The sequence below is a fragment of the Sparus aurata genome, chromosome 7 (assembly GCF_900880675.1).
Source record: "Sparus aurata chromosome 7, fSpaAur1.1, whole genome shotgun sequence".
NCBI lineage: Eukaryota > Metazoa > Chordata > Actinopteri > Spariformes > Sparidae > Sparus > Sparus aurata.
In genome coordinates this window covers 13,808,533-13,830,895 of record NC_044193.1, presented here as the reverse complement: position 1 = coordinate 13,830,895, position 22,363 = coordinate 13,808,533, and the positions used below count along the sequence as shown (strand labels likewise).

The 22,363-nt window shown below is 43.6% G+C and overlaps 2 protein-coding genes across 10 annotated transcripts in view; both read right to left on the bottom strand.

Annotated features, from left to right (window-relative positions):
- The window catches only part of znf512b (zinc finger protein 512B), a 31,548-nt gene extending 16,566 nt beyond the window's left edge, over positions 1 to 14,982 (bottom strand). Inside the window, exons 1-4 of one of the 8 annotated variants that reach the window (XM_030422883.1) lie at positions 13,549 to 14,982; positions 11,864 to 12,010; positions 291 to 370; positions 6 to 134 (exon numbers count right to left, since the gene is read on the bottom strand). In XM_030422883.1, the coding sequence (XP_030278743.1) occupies positions 6 to 134; positions 291 to 370; positions 11,864 to 11,996 (342 nt within the window). In that variant the 5' untranslated portion in view covers positions 11,997 to 12,010; positions 13,549 to 14,982. Of the gene's footprint in view, positions 1 to 5; positions 135 to 290; positions 371 to 4,371; positions 4,529 to 11,863; positions 12,011 to 13,548 lie in introns of those variants that run through there. The other 7 variants (XM_030422881.1, XM_030422882.1, XM_030422885.1 and 4 more) reach the window with 7 other exon arrangements.
- A 4,375-nt stretch (positions 14,983 to 19,357) lies between these two features.
- The window catches only part of LOC115585825 (sterile alpha motif domain-containing protein 10-like), a 53,212-nt gene continuing 50,206 nt past the window's right edge, over positions 19,358 to 22,363 (bottom strand). For both annotated transcript variants that reach the window (XM_030424480.1, XM_030424481.1), the window contains one exon: positions 19,358 to 21,443. In XM_030424480.1, the coding sequence (XP_030280340.1) occupies positions 21,421 to 21,443 (23 nt within the window). In that variant the 3' untranslated portion in view covers positions 19,358 to 21,420. The remainder of the gene's footprint in view (positions 21,444 to 22,363) is intronic.

Genomic DNA, 22,363 nt, shown 5'->3' with positions numbered 1-22,363 from the left:
CTCACCCCCTGGCAACGTTGATAGTGGTACTTGACGCCATAGATGCTGGGAAACTCTAACCAGCAGCCTGAACACGGACACTTAACCCTGGAGCGACGCTTAAACTCTTCCTTCCATTGTACTATCATATGGGCCTGCTCGGGGGTCAGGAAGAGAGAGTTCAATACAAGCAAAGATTATTGCTATACTGTGCTTTATATATTGTGCATAATCATGGGGAGCTGCCTACTCTGAGCAGGAGAAAAATGAAGCCCACTTCAAACACCCAGTCAGTTCAAAGAGATACTCACAGGGATGCTTCTTAGTTCCTGCACTTCTGCTTTAGGACGACCTTTCCTCTTCCCCTCTGCTGGCTCATCACATACCGGACCTGGTAAAATGAGAAGCAAAGCCATATGTTAGTGCAGATACCGCCAGGGCTTTACATTCACTGAATGGAACACTTTAATTACAAGCAGGACAGAAAGTAATTGGAAAGAATATCATATTGTGATTATTTGGACAGATAGGGCAAATGCTGTGAGAGTCAGGATTTCGCTGGAAAGAGTCTTTTTTGCATTACATTTTCACTGAGAAACGTATTAAAATTAGGTGTTTTTTGCAGTGATTTGAACAGAACAAGCTTGTTCCTTTATGTCAAAAGACTGTGATTGTAGGTTGGTGCATCTCTGTAGCACCACAATGCTTTATTTATAATAGTGTCTTCTTCTCACAAGAAGCTCACTCAAAGTGCTTGACTCAAGAGGTCGGTGTGTTTACCCGCAAAATTACAGCTCATAAACAGCAGATAACAGACATTACTGGAGCTACTGTGTGAGTTAATAGTTTGAGTTGAGCATCGAGAACACTACCAACAAAGCCAACCCATCATAGGGCTGGTCTTGGAAGAAGTTGAGTGGGATCTATAATAACGCTATTATGGCACATTTTACCTTCATGAAAAAAATTGCAGCTCCTCCGATTTGGATATATTTGGATTTGATTGCAATAGTGAAGCTCTAATTACGATGGCCAACGTTACGATCTAGAATCATAGAAGCTTTTTCTGAGTATGCCATGTTTTTTATCAAAGTGTGGAAACTTTGCCTTAGGCTTAGCACTTCTAGTTATATTCAAGATATTTCACAAAGCTCTATAAGTAACCAGCGTGAATAACGCTCTAAAACCTCCACAATGCTTGACAGCAAATATGGATATAAACAGATACAACCACAACAAATACTCTATATACAGGTAGTGGGCAAGTTTTAGGATGTATAAATCATGTTTTGGGGCCTAAAACTTCCTTTTGGGGACAAAACACAAGTCATTATTAGATATATCATTCTATTCTAGACTTGGTTTAAGGTGAGGTTGAGTCAGAAGGGTTCAGGTTAGGCAAGTAGACATTAAAGTTAGGGTTAGTCAATCCCAAGGAATTATGTAAATCAGTGTAACGTCTCTGAACTGAAGGGATGGAAACACAAGTGTGTGTGTGTGAGAGGGCAGTGAAGGCCTTCAGTTGAGCCAAACAGAGCAGCTATAAAATGCTAGCGCCTGTGTGAACCACTGACACAGCACCCAGCAGACCGACTGCCTCAGCTCTCTCTCCCTCTCTGCTTCCTCCCTCCCTCCATCTCTCCGCTTTTTCTCACCCTGTGTGTGGCTTTCTCACTTTCCCTTCTTTTCCCCTCCCCTCCTCGCACCCTCCCTCCTCTTTCTCCATGTGAACTTCAGGCGGTGCGCCGGCTCATTACTGCTCTCTTCTCTGCTACAATTAGACCTCTGCACTATCAGCCCTGCACTCCTCTATACAGTCCCACTTGAGAATGGGAGGGAAGATGGGGGGGGGAGGACGGAGGATGAGTGTGTGCATGTGGAGGGGAGGGGAGGATAGGAAGTGAAGGGAAGGGAAGGGAGAGAGGGGAGAGAATTGCAGTGGCAGATGACTTCTTCCTCTGACCAAGCAGAATACTGAATGACAGTGCTGCAGGTAGGAGCTGAGGCTGTATTCTCCCCCCTCAGAATGATATATCTTTACATGTGCTCTCATCTCCTCTGCATTGATCTGCCAGGACCAGATAGTCGCAGCAGAGACAAGGCGAGCACTGCTTCTGTAGAGCCTATTCAGTCATATCAGATCTAGAGAGCGTCAAAGGGAGACTACTCGAAGTAGAGATGATAATCCTTTGTTGTGAAGTGGGATGCAGCAGTGTTCTTGCACAGGCTTTCTTTTGAGTCTTTTCGACTCCTCCACATTTAGGTACATGACATTATCTCTGCCTAAGAGAAGATGATTTGGAGGGGAAAATCACTTATCTTTATTTGTATTGCTCATACGGTATCTGCAGTTCAGTGTGTCGAGTGTTTGGAGAGGGACGCATCATTTTGTTGTGCTGGCTTTGCTGTGCATCGCATTGGATTTGATACGAAGCAATTAAAGTGCCAACTTTCCAACGATGAGGATGTTTACTGCTTTCTTCTTCTTGCAAGCGGCAACAGGAGGCGCGCATGCCCATTTGTGGCGGGGCCCAAACTGGATCAGAGCACTCTGTGTGCCTTCCAGGATTATCAGAATGGTTGGAGGATTTTTCATCAAATAAATGAATTGACTTCCTGCCATCGCTGCTCATATGAAAACAGGTCATGATGGCAAAAAGGGAAGCCTTAAAACCGAAACAACCATCTCCATGTGTCAGCACTGCTAACACGCATAAAAAGACACTCTAACCCTAACCTGACGTGACGTGAGGTTTTACTACACAGTAACAACGTTCCCTTTTTACCTCATTCGTCTTGTTTTTGTTTCTCACTCAAGCAGAGACACAAACACAGGCCGGCGGATTATATGTAATCTTTTACCTCAGACTGGCAATAATAAGGTGGAAAAGAAAAAATACGGCGAGGCTGAGTAAAATCGAATGAAGAGCAGCGTGGCATTGCTGGCTGTGTTTAGGAATAGTCCATGACACAAGGTGTAAACACATGCATAAAAAGCGCACTCCGATACACACAAAAAAGTACACATAACCATTACCAGTGTGTGCGGGTGTGATGTGTGTGCATAGATATGAGTGTATTAATATTCTCCAGGCGACGGAGCATTTCTCTATTAGTTGTCTGGGTAGCAGCTGGAGAGGTGATGCAGTCGGCGGTGCAGCTCTTGTGCTGAGGAGGAAATTGAGCATGCATTCTAATTCCTGTCTTAGAAAATAAAGGTCTTGTAAAAGAAAGGCATAATTAATGAATTCTGCTCTTGGGGAAAGATATGTTCTTGTTGCTATGGGAATAAGATCCACTTGTTTTAGTTACCACTATCAGAGGCCTCTTTTCAGCGAGCAGAACAATTAGGACCTCACGGAGAAGGCTATGATGCAAATAGGCTGGTGTGCACGTGAGCCGAGGCAGTGCAGGTGCAAACGTACAGTAAAAAAAATGAAATTACAAAGCGGGAGACTTGTTTTTCCCGGGGCGAAATATGCAAACACAAGAAAAACGTGTTAAGTTTCTTACACTTTGCTTTGCCTGTCTCTGAGAACGGGTAGCGCCCTCCGCCGCTCAGACGTTCCAGCAATCACAACCATTGTCTTTGTACGAAACAAAGCGGGCCCATTGTGTCAAATCTAAACCCCCGGTTCTCAGGCACAGGCCGTGGGGATAAAACAGCTGTTCAACTAATGTCAGAGTATGACTCGCTCCCAGCTGTCTGCAACTGTTGCTCGAAACTGCTTAATCCTCACAGAGGAGAAGACAAGAGGAGAGAGAAGAAGAGAGGAGTCAGGACCCAGGAGTGCAGGCAGCTGCCTAATGATCTCAAATAACCTCTGAGTTCTCCTAGCTACGCCTGCAACTGCTACCCCTGAGTGCAAGGGTGCACACATTACCCGTGAACACACACACACACACACACACACACACACACACGCGCAGCAGCACGCGCACAGAACAGTCATTTGTTTTCCTCAACAAACACTCACACAGGAGCCTTTGTCTGCGTCGGCCACAGTGGGGTTTAGACGTACTGTAGCTCAGATAGACAACGCACAGCAAAAAAAGCAAACAGCACTGACACGACTGCATGGACAGAGGAGTCACTATCGCTACTTCCTCAATCTCAACAGACAGTAGATGGAGACTCTGATACACCTGGAAACACAGCAGGGCAAGCACAACAAAGTTTGCTCGTCTCCTTCATGTGCAGAGCAATACTTGGTTGGACCTGTTAATGTCATCTCTGTTTCTTGCTTCTCTCGCTTCCATTTTCACTTTCACCTCTTCCTATTTTCCTACGCTATATTTCATCCCTCACTCTAATTCCCTCCCTTCTCTTGCTCTCTCTCTCTCCACACACACACACACACACAGCAGAAAATCTTTCCATCTTATACGCACCTCTTTTTGGAGACGTCCCCATACGTCCCTCCCAGTCAGGCCTGATTCCAGACAGTGAGTAAGAAGAAGAAGGAGAAGAGAGGTGGAGCAGCACCAGAACAGTCTTGCTACCCAGACACTGACTAACTGAAAGAAAACCAGACTCTCTCAGTGAGTGGGGCTCTCACCCTCTGTCTTTGTTTTTTTTTCCCTTCTCTCTCTCTCCCTCGCTCTCTCTCTTCCTGCCCTCACTCTCACTCGAATTATGCATAACTGTGCATCTGTTGTTATTTCTGACACAGATACTTATTGACACATTCAAACAAACATATTTTTTCTTGAAAAAGCACATACTACTTTTTTGCCGCCATTTTTCTACCTCCAGCAGTGAAATGAAATCACTCTGCTACTGAAGACAAATCAATGAACACCGTCATCTGCTGGGATTATACAGCATCATACAGTGTGAAATGAGCTACTTGCGTCACACTACTTTCGAGGATCTTTAGTGGTTCTGGGAGTTAGCCAATGGCACTTTGGGGCATGATATGACAACAACGGCAACAATTAATCAATTAGTTGACAGCTATTTATATTAATCTCAATCTATCATGATGATCTAATATTCATTTACTTCATTTAAAATAAGGAAAAAAGGGGAAAAAATAAAGTGTGAATATTTTCTGGTTTCTTTAGTCCTTTCTTTAGTCAGTAAACCTCCAATTATCTTAGGATTGTGGAACGTGACATTTGAGGACTTCCTCTTGTGTTGTCTGACATTTTATAGAACAACTAATCAATGAATAAAGACAAAGATCAAACTGATTAATTGACAATGAAACTGATTGTCAGTTGCAGCCATGGAAAACATATTTTTCATGCATGTTGATTATTTCCTTGTTTTCAGTCCAACTGAAAACACATTTAATCATCCCTTTTTGTGGTGAAATAAAATTATGGCATTTTTTAAAAATACTACAAAGGTGCTATCATTATTTAAGAACCATTTTTTTTTTTTTTTGATTACCAGAAGGATCAAAACATCAGAGATGCTTCTTTAGTCTCTGCAGGCTGGTCATGTGTGTCAGTGTGTTTGAGCAGCTGTGGCAGGCTGAGTGCCAGTGTAAGTTCTCGACCTACGTTTTTTCCTCTAATATTGTCTCAGATTTTTTTCTCAGAGCACAGGGAGGGCACACAATTAGCACCAGCTAACTGTATACAGTATACAAGTTGCTGGTAGATTTGCTCCCCAACCTAAAAAATAATGGCTATAATCTATTGAATGATAACATTTTACAAGCTGCTTGCTGATAAAATGTTAATGGTCACTGGAGAGTACCAAATTGTATCTCATTTATACAGCCCAATATCACAATCACAAAACTGCTTCATTTGTCTTTGGAGTCCTGTCATTGTGATAAGGAAAAACTCCCCGAAACCCGTTCAGCAAAGAGAACCCAGAAAGAACCCTCAGGAGGATCAACAGAGCAGGGATCCCCCTTCCAGGATCGACAATATGCAACACATATCGTACAGGCTCTGCATGCCACTGGTCAAAGAGTTATTCAAGTCATCTGGAGGAAATTTACGTATTTTTTAATAGCACTGCATAAATCCCATAAAACCAAAACATCACATTTTGTCACATCGCCAGTTTTTACCAATATCGTGCAGCCCTACCAAACAGGCCCGCCTCCTCCGGCAGTAAATTAACTTGGATTCTACTGTGCCTGCGCACAGGCCTGGTTATATTTATCTTTCTGTTTAATTTCCTCCATGTTGTGTCAATTTTTCCCTGTCGTATCTAATATCAAACATTTTCAAATTATGGTATTGAGGTTTAAAATCCCAGAATTGTGACAACACTGAACCACACAGACCAGTGGTAGACTATCAGTTTACTAGCGCCACTTAAGCACACTTACAGCAGCCAAATCAAAGAAATGAGGCCAGGCTTGAGAATCCAGCTACATATTCTGGTGACTCAGAGCACCTTGACAGCCTCTTCAGACCTGCATTGATTTTTACAGCCTTCCACATCGGCTGCATGCTTCATATTATTGGAAACCTAATCTATCACCTGATGCCCATTTGGCTCGGGGCCAATAGTGTGTTTAGTGACATCCAATCACAACAGCTTTGGATGACTGGCCACATGTGGTATGTGGTCAGTAAATTCCCAGGGGGAGATGCATTTTAAATATAAGACTGACTGAACAGAAAAAAAAATACATACATCATGGTGGAATTTCGCATTCATGCATCGAGGCATGTTGCAGTGTACACATAGTGCGTAATACAGCAGCCATGACAAAAAGGGCCTGTGTTTATGCAACAGCACATACAGTATAAGCAAACCAGACAGACAATGCCTGCTCCAGACTGTTTGCTGTGGCCTCCTTATGGACAGTGACTCACCAACTCAATCTCTCTCCTCTCCCATTTCCCTGTACTCCTTCTCATCTGCCATCCTCAAGCCTGCCAAATAAAGGTGTGACAAAAATGACGAAGGACTCTCCTCAAAACGAGATGCAGCGTCAGGCTGAGAAAAAGCACCAGAATTGAAGTCATCCCAAAACAAACAATCTCCGATCTATAGCTCTTTATCGATTCCATCTTTGGTATTGGGAGACTCAAGGCATGAGCAGACGAGGACTATGAAAAATAAGAAATACGAGACATGAGGAGAGTGAGGATGGGAAGTGGGTGAGTGCAGGGTGAAGAAGAGGGTTGCAGGGACTGGATAGAAGGTGGCGGGGATGTTGCGGCTGGAGGCCCCGGTGAATCACTGCGGCTGATAATGCTGCCTAATAAGTGAGACAAGGGAGAGATGAGGAGTTTGAGGGAGGATGAAATGGAGAGGAGCGACGGTTATGTGTGCAGAACGGGACAACAAACGAGCGGGAGGAAGTGCGAGAAAGCAATAGTTGGAGGGGGAAGAGCGCAAGATTGCTGCTGAGGCAAATATGCAGGGTCAGCAGATGGCATCTGCGGGCTGAAATGAAAGTCCTGCAGTCAGAGTGGTGGACTGTCATTTTTCAGAGCACACATGCCAGAGTGCGCACACACACACACACGCAGACATGCAAACACAAACAAAACATTTAACATTCACGCACGGCCACAATCATATGAACCTATGCACACCAGCCCCCCATTATTATAGAGAAAGCACACTGCAAACAGTACGCCCAATGGAAAGACTGTGTCCTGAGATCAGGTAGAGTACTGCACCACTTTCCAACAAAGCCAGAGGATGGTCAAATACACACACACACACACACACACACACACACACACACACACACACACACACACACACACACACACACACGCGAGCCTAGACTCATTTATGCTTGCATTAATGTTTGCATAAAGGGCTTGCCTAAAGCATTTGGCAGGGCAGCATTAGCTCTGTCCAAACACTTTCACTTTAGGTTGTTAAACAGCCTGGCTCGCTGCTGGAGAAGCAGAAAATGACAAAACTAGTGGGCTCTAATAAGATGTTAATGTGAAAAAAATGTGAGAGCAAGGAAAAAAATGACAGAGCGAAAGAGAGCGAGAGCAAGTCACCCTCAAGGACCACATCCGTTGCTGCAAAGTTGTCTGGTGTGGCAAGGTGACAGCTCAACCACACCGCTCTAGGAAAGCACACAAACCCCATTTGCAGCCTTTTGTTTCCATGTGTAAAAAAGCATGGAGGGATTTCAGGAAACCACAAGCACAAAAAAATAACCCGCCCGGCCAGACAGGATTTCTTCATTGTTACATCATGCAAAGTTTCCGACAAGGACGTTTCCCGACCAACATGAGATTGGATAACTCAACGAGGTGCAAGAGCCTAAACTTTGGCTGGACACGGAACGAGGGCGCAGGCTGTGGTACCTGGTTATGTGAAGAGCACATTGTGGACTATGTGCATAGACAGAGCACTGCAAAAAAAAAGAAAAAAAAAAAAATCCACAGGGAGCCTTAGATATTGATGCCTTTGTTTCCAAAAATCGAGGCTCACAGCCCCCCTGGGAAAGACAAGCTAGCACCAGCCTCATTATGATTAGCAGCATAGCATCCCTCTTCATAATTAGCGACAGAAAGCTCGAGCCAGTCACAGATGAGTGATGAGATAAGGAGGCCGGATTTGTCGTTTAAAAAAAAAAAAGGTAAAGCATTTTGATAAAGAAAGGAACAACAGAAAGTCCAATCACAGTGAATGAATACCTTTCTGTTTTCGCCTCAGCTACATCTGAGCGAATCATAACACGCACCAGGTTTAGCGGAGTGGATACGGGAATACAAATGCCACGGTAATTGAGTGTCTTTTTTGAAATAAAAATGTAAAATTCCCCAGCCATTCCCTATACTCTGCCTCATGTGTAAATCGATCCCGTCTGCTGCACCAGGTTCTGCATGTTTTCCGCGAAAGCCTCGCTTTTTTTCTTCCCCCCCTGAAGGTTGCTGCTGGATGTTCTTAGAGAATCTTCAAACCTCATAATCACATAAAAACTCAGTCCACTAATAACAGCTAAGCCTCTCTAAAGGCAAGGGAAACCCCTGGTAGGGTTCCAGATAAGAGCAACTTTCCAGCCAAACAGGACAATTTTTCGACTACAACGTGGTGGAATGTAGATTTTTATCTTGTGCAATCAAACTGTGCTGGAAGCTGTCCTCAGAACAGACTTAACAAACACAGGCTCTTTAGCACAGACTTGCAGTCCCAAAACTGATATAATTACTGTACTGGTATTTTTTTGAAAGGCTTTACTTTAATGAGAGTCTAGGGCTGCAAAATTAATCCCAATATGGCCATGTGCAATATCCAAATCTGCAATGAGGAGCTGCAATTTTATGATAAAGGCAAAATGTGTCACAACATACCATAACAAACGAAGCACTGGGGTACCACAGAGGTGCCCCGGCCTTTGTATCATATTCTCCAAATGTAAGGAAACATTCTTGTTGGGTACAAATGAGCATTCCTACAAAAGGTTTTGGCTCGTACAGCGATCACGATATCTGTCAAAAGACCTCACGAGTCAAAGCAAATCAACTGTGAAAAAATGAAAATGAAACAGGCAGGCTGCAGAAGTCGAGTCTAAAGTTACCAAAAAAAAAGTCCCATCAAGAGCGGGACCAAGCCACCGCCATCTGTGATAGCATTAACTGACGCACACACACGCGCGCACACACAATCATCGGCAGTACTCTCATTAGTGAACCTAAGCCGAGCTTGTTTCTTTCAATTCACAGCCCTCAAGCCTCCATCCTCCCTGCCTCCTCTGCGCTGATTGATTTATAAACACGTCTTCTTTATTGAGTCATAAAGTATAAAAGAAATCTATAAAACATAAAACTCTTGAGAGGCTGCTAAGGAGAAAAAAAAGCTGTCATTCAAAAAACACTGCGTTGTGTTACAATGAATTCTTTAGAGCGAAAAGCAGCAGGCAGCCTGTATACAATAAGGAGCCGGAGACGAGACTGTGAGCCCGTGCTACACTGCTAACTATCAGACAATCAGGCGGATAAAGACACCAAATTAAGACGGTTTAAGAAATGCATTCACAATTAAGCGAGAATGAACTGTTACATGCTTTCCTACACTCTCTCTCTCTCTCGTATTACTATCCACGGCGAAGCAGCCACGCTCACGCGGACAAATGCACGCACCCACACAGACATGCAAATCCAGCCTACGGGGTTGAACATTAACACAGAGAGAAAACAAATTGAAGCACCTAGTCCACTGTTTGTTGTTGCTGTGTGTGTGTATGTGTGTGTGTCTGGGAATGAGAGGCTATTTCATAGCAACCAAAACAACTGGGTCATATTAGACCGGCCTAAGTTTTCCAACTCTGCCTCACTCCATTAACAAAGTCATGATGATCTGCTGGTTATTGGATTGAAACATAATTCCCCCAGTCCGGCTCGGCTCTTTCCAAAATCTTCCATCTCCATCCAGATGGCTCTGGGTTTCACTCATGTCAATGCTTGGCACTACTTGTTTGTTTGGTTTCCTCACTGTAAGGCAGGCGGAGGAAAAATGTTGTCGTTTTCCAGGCCCTTCTGTGGCGAGAGGGGTAGGATTACATTGAGGCTGGGGGGACCGCGGATTCTTTGTAAAAACACAACCCATTCAAAAAAAGCAGCAGGGACAGTTATTTGTTTAGTATGGTGATCAAATCCTTGAAAAGCAACACTGAAGTTGCGAGCAGCTAGTGTGGAATCTCAAAAAGTTTAGCCGCTGGAAAGTCAACTGGGTCTGGAGATAAATGTGTTAGCGTGTCACGCTGTTTACAAACAACATTCTTTACACTTCATCGCCGCATAAAATCCACCCTGGAGGCAAGTCCATGAGCAGACCTGGATCACACAAACAAAATCTCTCCTCATTCACACACGTTTTTGAACAACTTGTAAAGAACACTGCACCACGATCTGATGTTGGTGTGTTGGTGTTTCTAACTCCAACATCATAATTAAGTGGAAACAGACACCCCCCAGTTAGCGTTTTTTAAAGTTCTATTATAGTTTATGCTGCTGTCGCAACGATATCTGGATCACTTTCTGTTTTCCTCAGAGTATAAACTAACATCGACACAGGGCAAAACATGTAGTTTAATCGTTCATCAGCCTATAAGGGAGACGGACAGAAATGGTGCCAGGCTGCCACCACGAAGCTTCAGTGTCAGAGATTTTGTGCCCAATAGCAGAAGTTTACAGGGAACCAAGCTAACCGCAGATGGTGACTCTACTCAATAGCCATTTTATTATGCAATACACATTTACTTCATAAGTCAAAAAGCAAAAAAAAACAACTGACCAGTCGCATTTTTGTGTTTTCATAGCCGCGCGACTCTAAAAGACCGTAAAAACATGCACATGGGAGACAAAACGTGTGTTTATGTATCAGTGTATAAGGGCTGCCAGCCTGCCTTTGGAAACAATTGTATAGTGATAGTTGAGTTTATAGTCTGAACCGATCTAAATGCTGATGGTGTCATTATCCAATAATAACTTTACCAATAACAATAGCCATCGTATTGGACAATCCACATTTACTTCATGATATGTTCAAGCAAAAGACATGTTAAATGTCGCTTTGGTACCTCCATTGGAAGTGACAAGTAATTTTTTTTTTGGGGGGGGGGGGGGGGTTATCTTATACCTTTGCAACTCGGGGAAAAGGCCAGAAAAGTACATACGTGGGAAGAGTTATCCTTAACATTAGTTGTAATTGTGGAAGGTTCTTTCACTTAACCACAAACCAGGTAGTTTTGTTGCCTAAACCTAACCAGACTAAAAACAAATAACAAATAATAATAAGTCAACAATAGAACAATAGGATCGACGGGGGGACATGCACCTCAGTCTCCAGGGTTGACCTCGTCGCTCTGGTGATGGTCCTGGAGCAACATTAATTAAGTTGTTGTTATGATGTCAAACGGAGTGATATCAGTTAGACCCTGAAGGCACCGCACTGTTTTTATTTGACGACACGCGGTGACTCGTCACTTACTGTGTCTGTTGTTGTTCTCTGGGCCCGGTGCGGTTCTGACAGACTCCTGAGGATGTCCATGCTTGGGGGTCCGGCCCCTTGGCAGCCCTGACGAGGACAGCTTCCCGAGCCTGGGGCCACTTGGGCTCTCCATGCCTGTGACGGCAGCTGAGGGGGCAGAGACACACACACAGGAGAAACACTATGGATAGCTGGAGGCAACATTGGGATGCTTCCTGCCGCTCATTAATCCTGTTCCGTCGCTTGTCAAAACATTATTATTAGCACTGTCCACCGCATCGATACCCCGTAATAATGCCGTCTCCTCGTTCCACGGTGCACTTTCTTCGCGACGGCCATCGTTGCTGCCGGAGTGAAGGTTATCTGAGTGGAGGGCACACACATCATCACTGGTGGTAATGAGGGTGTGACCTTCCATGTTTCATTTCAAAATCAATATTCCCACTTACACGCTAACTCCATGCTCCGGCTATTAAACAAAAGGTGAGTCAAAGAGAGAGACGGGGGGACTCGAAGCTCCCTTTTTTCCTTAACAACCCTGCTTTCTGTCTCTAAAATCAAACCTAGTCTCTCCATCAGGTCACAAAGTTTTCTGAGCTTCATGTGAGGGCCGATCCGCGTTTGTTGACTGCTAGATCGATTACACAGCACAGGCCACCAACCCGTTACAAATGCCACACTACTATTAGCCATAGTAAGCCTTGGTTGTCAGTTTTAGGGGCTCCGCATGCTCAACCCCGAGTTCCCAGAGACCAGCATGGGACAGTCTAATGGATGAAGGCTGACAATCGCTAATTACGCTAAGTGGGACTGATTGGGATCCAACATGCTTTCTCTTAGCACACATTCGTGTCACTCTCCTAATGAATTACAACAGCACACAAAGGGGTCACCCAGCAGGGGGTCACTCAGTGTCTGTTTACAAGCCATGCTATTCACTTTACATTGAGCTCCGACGGCTCATCCATCACGGCGATAATGTGCTCGCTAGGTTTTTTTTCTTTTAGCTCTTTAGTCGCTGATATTTTTTCACTTTTGAAAAGAAAAAAAAAAAAGAGGCACGATGAGCTTGCTGCACGATTGCAAAGCTGCAGAAATATCTCTCTCTCACACACACACACGCAGACATGCAGACACCTTCCTTTTCCTGTATGATGTGTGAAGATATCTACTCACAAGCATTTTAAGGGCTTAAAATAAACAAACGTGTTGAGAGAGAGGCGAAGAAGTGTGCACTGAAGAGAGACGCTTGTGACGCCTCTGACCTCTGTGTGCATTTTCCAGCTTGACTGTAATATTCTTTAGGATGTAGCACTCTTTTTTTTTGGGGGGGGGGGGGGGGGGGAGTTTTGCTCTTACATGCGTACAGTAAACAAAACAAACGCTGCAGCTGAGGAAGGAGAAAACGAATTCTACTAGTAAACGACAGCCCTACATTACCATACATTCAGCTAGACACAACAAAACCTGGTGACACCCACTCACATCTCCTCCTCACACAATCTGCTGACAAACTCCAACCTGGAAATAAGTGTTTTAGCTCCGCACGTGGCACACTGCCATGCTCTGTGTGTCTGTGAGTTTGTGTGTGTGTGTGTCAACTACAACAAGGTTACTGAGTTTGCCTCTCATGTGGTAGAAAAGAAAACACACAGCTACACTTTCTTCTGGTCGGCCACACCTACCTGAACTGTCGGGCAGTCACCCAGCACCAGGGGCCGGGTGGCCCCGGGTCACCCACGTGAGGAGGGAGGAGGAGGTGGGGGTCAGGAGACAGGCACCTAAAAGTGGGCGTTTTTCTCCGCCAATGTTACGTTACATGGCAAATCACACCTGCCGTGCGTCAAGGACCGGCCACACACGGGGCTGGGGGGCCTGAAAGGAAGCGGACGGTCGTCACCGTCGTCCGGCGTCTTCCCCCCCCCACCCACCCACCCTCTCTGCAGACGACGACGAGGTGGAAGAGGAAGAAAAAAACCACAGAGCCGGGCAGGAGAAGCGAAATGACAAATCTCGTGCGTACATGAAAAAAAAAGGAAAAATCCCGGATACTTTCACCTTATTCCCAGTTTCCAACAGCCTTGCCCCCCTCCTCCTCCCTCCTCCTCCTCCTCCTTTCCTGCATTAATATGTAAAACCACGAGGACACTTCTTCAACCTCTTGTCTTCTCGTCAAACGCTTCCAGAAATATTAGAAAATAAGCCCCGGAAAGATTGGTAGGGTCCGCGACTCCTCGGAGGGGAAAAAATATTAGAATACAGGATGGTTTATATAGGCAGTGAAGCAAAATGGCGACTTTATTACGAAGGAGGAGTAAAAAAAAAAAAAAAAAAAAAAAATCCTTGCGCTGGCTGGAGCTAAAGGGAGGCACAAAATATGTTTAGTGCAGTAATTTCGACGGCAGCGACACAGTTGGCGAGAGTGAAAGAAGACGAAGCGAAGGAAAAAAAAACGAGCCCGAAAAAGAAGCCAAAATCTCGGTCGCCGTGGGTTCACTCCTCGGCTCCTTACCTCGGGATTATTTCGGTGTTGTTTTTTTTTTCGGTTTTTTTTTTTTATACGGATATTATCTCGGCGGCGGCGGCCGTGTACAGTATTACAGTAATGTGTGTTAGGTCATGCGCGTATCCCACTCCACCTTTTGACAGTTTGCAACTACAGTCTTGAAAGCAACTTGCGAACTCTCGCGTTATTATTATCGTCGCCGTCGACATCGAAGCACGTTAATGTTTCTGTCTTAATAAAAAAAAAGAAAAAAGAAAAAAAAAAGAAGAAACACCCCGCCGCGATACCGACTCGTGCTGCTTCTCCTCGCGACGTAACGGCGCTCGTTCCCTGACGAAGAAGAAGGAAAAAAAGGGGTCAGGGCTTAAATTAAATTCCCTTAAATCAACCTACGCCAAGTATTTTAATCTAGTTGCTTGCTAAATGATCTCCCTGTGCGTTCCCTTCCAGCCCCCCTGTAACAGATCAGTCAGGGGGAAAATGATCATAGTCCAGGCAGTGGCAGGCTATTCTTTGTCATTGTAGGCCGGTTACTGCAAGTAGATGTCTCCCAAAAAAGAAACCCACTGGAATAACAAAATATTTCCCAAATTTTGCTTAAAGCTGGTGAGTTTGAAGCGAAGATCCCCCCCCCCTCCATATAAAACCAGACCCCATAATGATCTATTCCCCCCAGTCCCCCAAAATTCAAGGTCAATATTTATGTATGAGACACAATCCTATTCGTGTTAAAAACTGATAATTAGGACGACACTCAGTACAATATTGGATTTTTTTTTTTTAAATTGCTACAGGCAGTCCCCTGGCATTTAAGTGGGCTAATAATAAATGTTTAACATATGGTGTGGAGCCACGTCCTCCCCGTGCCACAGCTCACTGCATGAATCATTCATGGTGTCAGTGCCACCTCACTCGGGTCTGAGCAAGGAAAACAACAGAGGGGTCTCTCTTAGTGTTTGATTGGTGCCAGTCATCATGACCTAATATTTCCTATTAGTGGGAAATATCATCTGAAACCATGATGTAATGTGGCTGTGTGTTTAAAAACAATTCCCGGTGTTGCCGCTTGGGGGCGGCAGAGCCTCATTTATTGTACCTGGTGACGCGCGAGCCCACAGTACCACTTGTGTGTCAGTAACTTTAAATGCATTTTCGTGATTATCAACTTTAAATAAAAGAGAAAGTGATGGGGTTTTTTTTTCAAATTAAAATGCACAAAATCAAGAGATGACTGAGAAAGATGAGATTCATTATATTTATACCGTTATATTTCGTTCTATTTTGGGTTGCTGCTAGATTAGGTTTACATGCTTTAATGCTCAAAAAACACATCAGTTTGCTCATTCTGTTCAGTGCCGCAGCTCCTGTCTCTTTAAGGCCCGCCTCCTGACTCCCCAATCTCCTCTGATTGGTCAGCTCACACACGCCTGAAACAGCACCGCTAACGACAACAACAAAACTGTGCTAAATCAGTTCTTATGTGGCAAAACGGCGTTTCAGGAGCAGTGTTTTCTTAACTTTTGAGATCTTTTACATTGACAAGAACCTACACAAAACACTGAAGTAAAGGAATAAATGAAAACGCATCATAGATCTCCTTTGATAAAAATTTTAAACTATATATGAACAAGATAGTGTTTATTTTTATTGCTGATTTCTAGATTTTTAATGACCAGTCTATAGTCTGCGTTAATCCTCCACTAGGGGGCAGTGCTGTCTTGTGATCAGAAGCGGCTTTAACATGAATCATGGCCCCCTGTAGCATATTTCTCACTTTTTAAATATGGTATTTGATTTTCAAGGAGTTGTCATGTGCACATCTTGGGAACTGCTTTAACCTCAGTGTACTCTAGGCGATGCTCAGCTGGATCCCGACACACCGAGCCCGGAGGGGTGCCTCACTCTCGACACAAGTGACGACTGCCATTCTCCTGCACGGCGTGTCCACCTGATAAAGTTTTAATCTTCCTCCTGCTCTCTTTAATGGCCGCTGATGAATAGTTCACGCGGGGCCTTGTTTGACCCATGATTAATCCTCTTACCGGAGGTTGGTGATTTATGTTCCCTCTCGTCCTCTGCTGAGTGAGCAAAAGGCTATTTAATGGTTTTTAAAACTAGCTAGGTGGAGTGGTCTGTGCCCTGAAAGGCACTTGAGGAGTCCATCCAGCAGCTGATTGTGTTATTTATCTTTTGACCTTTTCAGTGAAATTTGAGCGAGCACACATACCTTTTTTTTTCCCCCCCATATTGACTTGCTTTGTAATACTGTATATTAACGCTTGGGTGCCGGCCAGAAAAATTACAGTCTTCAGCTGTTTATGTCACTGAGCAGCTCACTGGCAGCTGCTCAAGGGCTCCTCAAAACAGGCTGATGGATGCAGATGGAGCGTTTCTCATTCTACATCAGTGCTGTCAGCGGACTGAGATCCAGCTGATCAAAGGCACGGGCAGATAACGCTAAACAAGCTGAGTGGAGAGTCTTGGCGTTTGGGTGTGTTATTTATTTATTTTTTTAGAGAATAATGATGGAAGACAAGCTTTCAAAAAAGGAAGACACCTCGTAATAAACAGTAACCAATTAACTGCACCATCCAACCATCTGCTCTGTGGATTTATTCGGGGTTGAGAAGGGCCACTGTTCACTGGATCTGTTTATCATGCACGTGCCTTGTTATCAACTGGTGAGATGCTTCATGTCTCCCAGTAATTGGGTCTCAGTGTGTGTGTGTGTGTGTGTGTGTGTGTGAGAGAGAGAGAGAGAGAGAGAGAGAGAGAGAGAGAGAGAGAGAGAGAGAGAGAGAGAGAGAGAGAGCTAAAGACAAAGACAAAGCATGTGTGCCTCTTTAGACAGGCGGCACTGTTTTGCATTTAGAGTTGTACATGATTTAACTTGTCGATCCTGGGTGACGGGTCAGAGCACAGGTGCAAGTTGGAGACTTTCTTGTAAACGTGCGCTATTTAAGGTAATAACTGATGAGTGAAGGAAGGAATTAATGGTCGGGAAAAAAAAGCAAACAGCAAGGAAACAAAAAGTCGGGGGAAGGTGGCATAGCATGAAGGCAAAAGAGAGAACAGGACGGAGAAAGAGAAAACAAGTATCCACAAGAGCTGTGCAGCGTTTCTTGGTTATGGCCGGAACACAGTCACATCTCTGGACACCTGTAGGACCTGTGGAGACGGCCACTGAGGGGAATCACTTTCATGCCACTTAAATGGGTCCAGATGGATTTCTGTGTGTGGTGCTGAATGTGTGTGTGTGTGTGTGTGTCTGTGTGTGTGAAACGAGGAGACATAAAAGAACGACGGGGAAAGATTGTTCTTTCTAAACCTGTGAATTGTTTTCTTTAAATGATTGTGCTCCCACTAAGAGTGTCAGAGAAGAATGGGAAAAAGAGATAAATGTGGCAGAGGTTATCACAGTTGAACGTACACAGGTTCCATTATTCCATTTTTTGATTCTACTCATTTTATCCCTCGCTGTCTCCATGTTGTTACTGCTGCTGCTGCTGTTTACAGGGTTCATACACATTTTTCAAGGTCAAATTCAAGCACTTTTCAAGCACTTTTAAGGGTCATTTACAAAATTTTCCAGCACCTTATCGCTGGGGTAAAATACACATCTACAGGAATATATATATACACTCATGATTATTTTATTTTTTTACTTTTTATCACAATTATGTACATTGTATTATGCTGTAAACATCTAAAATGATGTTTCATGATAGCAAAAACTTTAGAAATTAGAGAACACACATTTTATCCAAAAAAAAAAAGGAAGCCACTTGGCGTTCTTCAGGTACACTTGCACACCGGGACAAAGAGAGACCTGTGGGCACCCTGTAATTTTCTTTTTTGACATAAACTTTTATAAGATTTTCGCTTATTCATCAAAGTTTATTAATATTGAACGTGTCATCAGTCCAAATTGCATCAAATTCACCTTCTCCGCAGCCGTCCTTCTCTATTGCTACCAGGCTGCATGTGTGATGATACACACACACGCACACACACACACACTTATTTTATTTCTCCTTGTAATAAGAAAACTATCCAGTCTGATCCCAATGTTGCCAAGACACAGAGTCATAATGTCAAGTACTTTCAAGCACTTAAACTAAAATCCAAGCACTTTTCAGACCTTGAAAACACAACATTGAAATTCAAGCACTTTCAAGGATTTCAAGCACCCGTACGAACCCTGTGTTTACTTTGGGAAAGTCGAACGCTACATTTATTTTGGTCTATTTTCGAATTTCCCCAGTATATAAACCAGCTATCCTTCCTCACAGAGACATGGCTATTTTCAGACAACACTCTATCACTCCCCTTTCTCGTCAACTGTGAGGATGGGAAAAAAACTGACTCTCTATAACGGGGGGAGAACAACAATTTGAACACGTTTCCAAAGATGGTAAGAAGAAGTGATTTCTGTCGTAGAAAAAAACGGTTTAAAAATGTGCGAGACTGAGGGTCACTTTTGGTTTTAAGGGTCCAGTGTGAAGGATTTAGGGAGAACTATTAACAGAGATGGAATATAATGTTCATATTTCTGTTTTTCATTCATGTGTAATCACCCAAAATTAAGAATTGGTGTGTTTTTGTTACCCTACAATGAGACTTTTGTAACTACAGAGGGAGCTGGTCCTCTTCCGTGGATCCACCATGTTGCATTGCCATGTTTCTATGGTAGCCTAGAAAAGACAAACCAAACCTTGGCTGTAGAGGGCCTTTGCATTTCTTAGCGGCCAACATGGGGGAGGGACCTCACCACTAGATGCCACTAAATCCTACACGCTGGACCTTTAAAGTTGAGTTTCTATCATCCTTATTTCCAATAAGGGTATTTTGTTGTTTTCAGTGTAACTTTTGTATCTAATATGTCTCTGTGTTTCAATGTCTGCTGACCTGGTTCTATAATAAGCACCTCAAGAGGAAAAACAGTTATTACATTATAGTAAATATGAAAGTGTGAAAATGAGGAGCAATAATGTCAATTAGTTTATTCTAAAAAGACAGCTTCCATCACGCTCCATACCACACATCTTCACATCTGTAAATCAGATACATATTTATCATTTTTCCTTTCAGAATTTCAAACACGTCATCAATCGTCTGACAGAGTAAATCAAAAGTGTCAATATTTACAGTACATCAGGAATTCCAAAAAATAATACAGTGTGTTTTCTCCCTTTTGAACAGCCAATTACTCACATTAGCCCCAAGAGTCCTCGTCACAGGACAGATGGAAGGATGCTTCTGTTTGTTCGAGGTTTATTTATTTATGTAATTTATTTATTCACGAGACTTAAACGTCGACGTCATACGTAGTTGTCTGCTGCCGTCTGGAGTGACATCAAAGGGTGCTCGCTTCAGTTAGGCCGGGAATCTTGCATCTGGGTGGCTGTCACAGAGTCTTGATTTGTGTCACAGCAGTGACAGAAAGTGGGCGGAATACAACAGAGGCTTGTCCTTTTCTTAGTGCTCGTGTGTGAGAGATGACATACAGTATACAGTAATAGCGCGCACCCTAAAGACAGAAGCCATGAGGCTGGCAAATGCAGTAGCCATAACAGGCAAAATGTACATTTCCCTCATACAGACACTCATACTTCATACATCTCGACTCATTAAAAAAAGATTGATTAATATTTACCCCCATACAGTGCTACACCTCTCCACCTATCATGATTTAAATTATTGCTTTATAAAGCATGATCAGTGATTATCACGTTAGAGGGTAACTCCAATTTTTGTGAGTTTACAGGTCTCGAGAGTACTGCTGCAGGTGTGAAAAAAGTAATGTAAGATAGCTGCATGTAATCTGATAATCTGCCTCCAGTGATGTCACTTTATGGCTAAATTGCATTGTGGGTAATGTAGGCGCCAGGTTTTGAGAAGCAGTTTGCTGGTCTGGCACTGCATTAAGTATATAGATCAAAATCAATAAAATGATCTTCTTTTTCCTTCGGCACATTCTTCTTCCTTTTCAAAACCTGGTGCCTTTATTACCCATAATGCAATGTAGCCACTGAGTGACATCATTGGAGGCAATATCAGGATACATGCAGCTACCTTAAGAGCCACAGAAGGCTTTATACTACTTTTTTTCCACATATTCATTCACTTTAAACTCCAAGACCTGTAAACACACTTCAAAGTGTAAAATAGGTGGAGTTACCCTTTAACTCTAAGACGTTAGGATCCACTCCGTTAATAAAAGACTATGGTACTGTTACAGTATACGCAGATTTACAGTTATTCTTAACGCTCAGACTGTGTATATATATATATACTTCATATTTCTAGTTTCTCGCTGAAATACTGCAGATCAGTCACAATACAAAAAGACTGATTGTTGGAATGACATTCGGCTTTAAGTGTTGTTGCTGATGCTCCAAAACCTACAATTTCCAAAGTGAAGTCCTGAGAGGAAAATGCAGTGTGACCCATGGGTGGGGAAGTGATTATTAATTTATTGGAATAAGTCGGTCGGTGGGGGAGTTGGCGATCCACCGGGAGTTTTCCTTCACCTCAGATCCAGTGGGCGGTCGTCATGGGATCATCATGGGTTCACAAGTTGATGTTGAACCATAACCAAGTTTTTCATGAAAGCCTTTTACCAGAGGAGAGAGAAAAAAAAGACCATGGGACGTGTGTTTCACCAGTTCTTTCCAAAACCAATCGGATCCAAATGAGACACGAAACCAAAGGGTGACTTGATGCGGTCAAAAATTATACCAGAGATCAGCCTACATCATCACTAGTGTCATGAATCTTACATCTTATCACTATGTTACAGTGGGTACCCCTGCCTTGAGCGGGGCTTTGTCTCTGTCTCAATGACCGTAAACCAGATTGGCCGTGTTGAATGAGAATCCTCCAGACTGGCTGCTGGCATGTAGTCTATAGGCCTGTCCTCTCCCCTTTCACTCCTTGTTTCTCTGCTCACACATCTGAAGACAGCAACTCTTCCATGGCTCCTGGAGATGTATTGTGACAGGGGGGGGATGAAGGAAAAGGGGGGCTGCCAAATGGATCCAGGGATGAGCTAAGAAAAGTTTCCAAAGGAGGCTGCAGAGAGAGAGAGAGAGAGAGAGAGAGGATGTGTTATTGTGTTACAATTTGGATTCCCATGGATAGAAAAAAGCAGAAAATGATGTCCTCACAACATGTCCTGTAAACCACATTCACACAGTGGCCACTTTACTCCGATGTCATGCTCCGAGATGGATCATGATACGTGTTCCAGGTTGCAAGTGATATAAACAAATCGTGTCATTTCAAAGCTTCCTCATCAGTGTGTGTCCAACATGTGCTCTGTTACACTATCAAGCAGTCACGTTGGCTAGCAAGTGGCTGAATGCTAATGTTAGCGGTTGTCTAACGTAACCTAACAGGTCATTGAATTTGTTGTTTTACCTTGAAATATGGTCTCTTGTCAATCGTCTTTGCACTTATTGATCAATCAGGAAGAGGTGAATGATAACAAGTTGTCGTTCAAAGTACTTGCAACAGGGGAACAAAGCAGGGGTCTACAATTTTAGAGCCTCCCACTCCGAGTGCTACGCCAGAGGAAAATGGCCATCCTGTGAATATGGTCTATTGTAAGTCTGTTAAAGGTCCAGTATTGTAGGAAGTGTGATTTTCCATATCCACAAAGCAGGTCTGGATGCTATATAAACACTGTGAAAGTAACAAAATAGTAGTAATAGTACTAATCCTTGGAGAAAGTCACACAGTCCGAATTCAGAGGTGGAGGCAGAGGTGATGAGGGAACACGTTGGGCGGTGCCTGCTCAGGCCTGTGAGAGCTGACCAATCAGAGCAACAGTTGGGCTCTGTAGGCGATGGGGCCTTAAAGAGACAGGCGTGTAAACATTATCTATTAGACAACTGAAATAAAAGTATGAGCTGGAAAATGAGGACATCATGGAACCTTTTGGTAAAACTCTCTTGCTTCACTTTAATCTGAGAGCCTTTTTCAAAGCACAT